The 6,000-nt window shown below is 35.9% G+C and overlaps 1 protein-coding gene across 1 annotated transcript in view; it reads right to left on the bottom strand.

Moving 5' to 3' along the window:
• SLC4A9 (solute carrier family 4 member 9) overlaps positions 1–6,000 on the bottom strand; it is a 461,516-nt gene that overhangs the window by 43,331 nt on the left and 412,185 nt on the right. The window contains exons 17-18 of the mRNA XM_075601696.1: positions 3,913–3,985; positions 3,346–3,414 (exon numbers count right to left, since the gene is read on the bottom strand). Of these exons, the coding sequence (XP_075457811.1) occupies positions 3,346–3,414; positions 3,913–3,985 (142 nt within the window). The remainder of the gene's footprint in view (positions 1–3,345; positions 3,415–3,912; positions 3,986–6,000) is intronic.

The raw sequence follows: 6,000 nt of genomic DNA, 5'->3' as shown, positions 1-6,000 counted from the left end.
CGCGGCATCAACTGGGTGAAGACGCCAGCGGAGTAAGTACAGTAGACCGTGTCCCATTTTTGTTCCCCACTGTTTTTAGCTCTTAAACCAATTGTCCTTTCTTTCCAATGACAGGTCGCCAGACTTCAATCCGATCGAAATGGTCTGGCATCAGCTGAAGGAGGTGAAACCCTCCAAAAAGGACGAGTTGTTGAAAGGCATACTGAGTTTTTGGAACGATGTACTCACCGTGGAATGCTGCAATAAATATATAGACCATATTGCCACTGTGTTGCCCATTGTCATCGCGCGTAATGGGCAAGCATCAGGAAAGTAGTACTGTGCTGTAGTATTGTAAGTACAGTATGTTACAGGTAAGTATGGCAAAGATTTTTTCTTTCCAGATAGTAAGAGTACTAGTACTGTATACAGTAGTTAGTTTTTTCTTTACAGAGAGAACAGCACCAGCCATCAGGTTACAGTACATAGAATTTAACAGTAGTCAGAGTATAAAGAAAGGGTCACGCCGGCGAGGAGGGTCCTACCATTGAGCGCAATGGCGGAGAAAGCTTTGAACCGGCTAAGTCAGAATGAGCAGAAACCTGGAACCCACAACTTCGGTTCTGTTCGACCTAGAGGGCTCAGATTCGGTCACCATGTAGTCCTAGTTGCGGCAGGATTGCATGGCAAATTGCGACCCTCTCATGGCAACAGAACGGAGTCAGGATGATGTTAAATTTCAGGTTTCTGCCATTGGCTTGCATGGCAGAAAAAAAGCCACTTTGGTAATGTGCTTTTAAACTGTCTTTTGGTACCTCCGGTTCCGGGGGTCGTGCAAGGCTGATATTTTGCCACTATGGCAAGGGTCCCCCCGCATGAGGACCAGGTAAATTTCAACCCGCTCAGACCCACAGAACGGGTTATTTTACATTTTATTTGCGCAAAATTTTTGAAAATTTTGGCGCGAGCAGGGGAATTCAAAGAGCCGCAGCAGCCTAAGTCAACTCGCCAGTGGCCTAAATCCACACGCCACGGGCGTGTGGTTATCATTAATTGTCGAACACTGTGTATATATATGTATATATATATATATATGTATATATATATATATATATATATATATATATATATATATATATATTATAATAAAACAATGGTTTTTCAGACAAAAGGTGACACATTGTGTGCTCATTTGCAAGTCGTTTCCCAGAATCCCTTGCTGCAATGCGAGCACTATATGCTGAGGATAATGGTGAAAGGCAGGGTTGCAGACCTGCCTAAGACATGTGAATGTGCTCACAAGTTATATATATATATATATATATATATATATATATATATATATATATATATATTATATATATATATATATATATATATATATATATATATATATCTCAAAAGTGTCATAAATCTAGTACAATCTCTTTGTTCTACTTTTTCACCCTAGACCATCTGTAGCTTATAAATCAAGACAAAAGTTGAGCAACTCTGGGCCAGAACACCCGAACTGTATTAAAAAAAAGTCTAATTCTTTTCTTTGGTGCATCTTGTTTATTTTGATTTATTTACCCAGAATTGCTCTACCATTGTTTTAATTTATAGGCTGGGATTAGAAAAACTGTGATTCAGGATAATTTATGCCCAATCCAGCAGTTACTGCTAATCAAGTGAGAATGTATAGAAAATTGGACATTAGGGGGGTCTGACGTAAACAGCAATAAGATCTCAGCAGCCATTTTTGCAGACTATTCTTGTTAGCCATTTTGTCTTGTTTGCTATAAATTTTGTTTGTCATTCAGTTTGTTATAACAGTAAGCTGCGGTGTCTTCCATGTTGTAATGTGCTGATTTCTGTGAAGCAAAGCAAGATTGTCTGTGTGAATGTGAGAGACAGAGACATTGTTGGGCTCTGTCGATTCTTTGTATCTTTAACAGCTGCAAATGATGGGGTGATGGGAAAGGAGTATGTGGGAGTGATGGGAGGTAGAGAAAAGGCCAGACAAGAATAAGAGACCTTGGTAGAATTAGTTTTAGTCTGAGATAAGCACAGTTTCTCACATTGTAACCCTGAAGCAAAGTATCAACAATAATGTAGAGGAAAGGTTACTGAAACTGGTATAATGATTTTTGCTAATTTACATATATTAATTGTGTTTCTTTATTATACAATTACTTTATTTTTATGACGCACAAGCCACCTCATAAAGGGGCGTATGTTTTAGTTTATAGGGTATAAATATATTTTATACCATATTACCTGTTAGATAGCTTTGTTTAGAAGCTGTGTCCTGTGTGCACAATGAATGCTTAATAAACTCATTTGGTAATTGAATGTTTGTTGTAACATTTTTACAGCTTTCACACAAGTTAATGGCAGTGCAGTCAGATCAGGAAGCAATACCCTGCATCGCAACTTGATAAATCCTGCCCATAGACCTGTGTCACAAATAATACCATAAGTCAATGTACCAAGGTCTCCAAGATGTACAACTGAGGCAAAATGTGGTGCCAAAATAGAAGCACGTTTAATTAAAGAAAAGAATCAGAGTGAAATTAGTAGAGTTTTTTTTCCCTTTGATAAATCTAGTGCCCCTGGAGACTTTGCAAATTGATACAAATAGGCAAAAAATACCTTTTATACATTGGAGCTATATATCAATTTAATGGGTGGCTGGAGGACTAGTTAGAGTGTAGTTATCTGATGCACAAATTGTAATGGGATGTATCAAAATGTAAGACACTTGAATAACACTTTTAGTAGTTTAAAACAAACAAACAATGAAGCATTATAAAAACACATAAAACTGTTAGATTTTCAACTTGAAAATAACCAACAAACAACTATTAACTATTAAATACATTTCTAAATGAAAAAATTGCTGAATAGTTATTTATTTTCAATAATAATAATAATAATACACGTGGTACAATTGTGCAAGTAATACAATAACACATTAAATAAACTACACTTGTGTGCTATTGTGCTGTTAATCAATAGATTAATAAACCTAGCTTACAATATAATGAAAGAATGGTTTAGTGATAAAATCGTACAAAAGATTTAATATGGCTAAAATCATACTTAAAAAAAAAAAAAAAACTATCCCCCACTTGTCTCAGGATTTGACAACTTTGTTTTATTTGCATCTTGTTTTTATTAATCATGGATTAATTTTACTTGTGCTTCAGTCTATCTAGAAAAAACATTACGAGAAAGATCCTTGATATTGAAAAATGTATATATGTTTTAAAATGGTGTTACAGAGTGCTGAGAACACCAATGCATAACTTGATATACATTTATTGTATACAATTACATACCTTTTTTAATACAATGTAAACAATATGACAGATATATACTTACTTGTATGCTACCCAGTGCAGCCACACCCATTTGGAGGAAAATTCCATATAATACTGGCATAGGGATATGCTAAAAGAATGATAACACATTGACTAAAATGAAACAAATATATAGAATTACTGTATAAAAGATCAGAGAAACATGAATAAACGTTAGTTACGTTACAGTTTTTGTAAGGCCATAATCAAAATAGGTTTATTTAAAAGTATTTATTTAGATCCAGACAAGTTATGGTATAAATGTACCAGGAGGTACTGTATTTATTACCACATTTATGGAATATTAAACGGCACATATTCTGTAAAGATCAGTATTGAGTCGATAGTATGGTCATCCATTGGTCAACACAATTCAGAGAGAATGTATGGGAACTAGTGAAACATGAATGGGAGAACAAGAACTGCCTGGTTTAGATACAGAATCAAAGTATTATGAGGCTGTCATTTTAATGAGATAAAAAGTGGAAACATCAGTATAGTTTATATGATTAAATAATAACTAATACTGTATATTCAGTTGCAGTTATTGAATTGCATCATAGCAATAAATGTTATTTGATTACAATACCTTGAGAACTGGTGACAGAAACACTGAGGCCCCAGTTAGTATGAAGACAACTAGTCCAGTTACTCTTTGCTCCCTGTAAATAAATATGTTGTAAGTTCTAAGTCATAATTTGAATGTAAAGTATTTACAAAAGAAATGCGATATCACCAAACTAACCAATCCTTTAGAGAATAACTACTTTAGACATGAAATTACATCTGAAAATGAGTGCCATGTTTACCATGCCAAAAAAATGCATGAACAGTAATGAGTTAATTGAGGTCATTTTTGGCACTGTGTACTGTAATTACATTACAGTACATATTCTGCATGAAGTGAGAAGTTTTATCCTGAAGCCACAGTACCTTATCCCTTCTAAATAGCACTGCTGTTGGTAAGAGTGAGAAAGTCACTGAGAAAGTGAGTGATATAGGGTGTCTCAAGTAAACAGCACTAAGCAGCCACCTTGTTAAGCATCCATCTTGGTTGCCTGATTTTGGCAGCCATCTTGTCCTGTCTGATTCTTGTCCCTGTCTGTCATCCATTATGATGTGTTTCTGTGTGTATCTGCTTGGAAGCTTGAAATAGAAGCTTGGGTCTGAAAGAATGTTTTCACTCTCAGCAAATTTGTTGATGCTAGCCACAGCCAGTTGCAAAACAACCTTGAGACAGAGATAGGCCGCTGTGTAGCTGGGATTAGAGATAGCAGTTACTTCTCGCATTTAAAGTGGTATGTAGAAACAGAGACAGATGTTGGGTCTCATGGTCAATGTACCCCAGCAAGAAATGCATAAACACAGGAGACCCTGGATGCTACGTATATGGGGGAAAGGTTACGAGCTTGCATAATGATTTTAGCTGACTCTCATATTCATTTTGTTTTCCTTATACATTTATGTTATTAAACTGCTGTTCTCATATTCATTTTGTTTATCTTATACGTATATGTTATGACCACCCCATAACCACCCCATAAAGGGGGTGTGAGCTTTAGTATTAGGGTATAAATATATCTTGTAGGCCATATACCTGTCAGAGAGCTTTGTTTATAAGCTTTCTCCTGTGTGCACCTGTACACCAATAAACTCACTTGTTATTCTGTGATTTAACCCTCAACTTGTATTTCTTTATTGATGCTTTCATAGATGGTGCATTTTGAATAGGGACCCAACACCCCAGAAGCGAGCACCTGGATGGACCACTCCTCAGTCACTCAAACCTGAGCGCTCATAAGAATCAAGGTAAGGGCAACCTTTTGCAAAAAGCCTAAGTCTAAATTGTTTCAGTGATGTGTAGAGAGCTCGATCTGGAAGGGTGACTCATCTGAGTGACTGTTAACCTGGCAGTTCAAGTGAGTTTATTTATTTTATGTTCCTGTATCCATTTTTCAAGTATTAGAGCTGTAAGGTTTTATTGGCACTAAGGTAAGAGTCCCACTAGCGTTTTTGGTGTTTTGGTGATGAGAGGGAGTGTTTGTATGCTTAAGGGATTGTCTTCAGACCATACCTGGGTTGTGGTACATTATTTGTTTTCTGAGCAGGACAGGTCCTTGACTGTATATTTGCTTTGTATTATCAATAACATACCACTGTAATTTGGCGTAATCAGGTTGTTTTGCTTGCGGAATTAGAATTGTACATAGTCAATTAGGTTTGATTATTGTATATTAGAATTGTACATACAGTAGTCAAATAGGTTTGATTATTGTATTGCAGAACTGTACATAGTCAATTAGGTTTGATTATTGTATCTAAACAAACAAACAATTATAAACCCTCAAAAAAGCGCTAACCTACAATAGGTGATAAATAAAATGAATAATAATTATCAAAAATTAGTGATAAATAATAAAGTGAAAAAAGCAGCCTAGGGGAACAACAAACAACAGATCATTCCTAATCTGATACAACAAATACACATACAAATAAGTGTCCCCGGCGCTTAAAATCAGTCCAAGATACCGTAATCAAACAAAGATAGTCTCTGATACAAGGCTCCTTCTGGACAGGTTGATGAACTGGTTGATTAAAGTTCCAGATGGGTGGGTGTCCTTAATAGAGTGTCTCCACTGCTTCTGAAATAACAGAAAAAAGGCACACCAATTGCGCA

This window comes from Ascaphus truei, chromosome 5 (assembly GCF_040206685.1).
Source record: "Ascaphus truei isolate aAscTru1 chromosome 5, aAscTru1.hap1, whole genome shotgun sequence".
Classification (NCBI taxonomy): Eukaryota; Metazoa; Chordata; class Amphibia; order Anura; family Ascaphidae; genus Ascaphus; species Ascaphus truei.
Note: the sequence above shows the minus strand (reverse complement) of the source record. Positions and strands in the feature narration are given on the sequence as shown.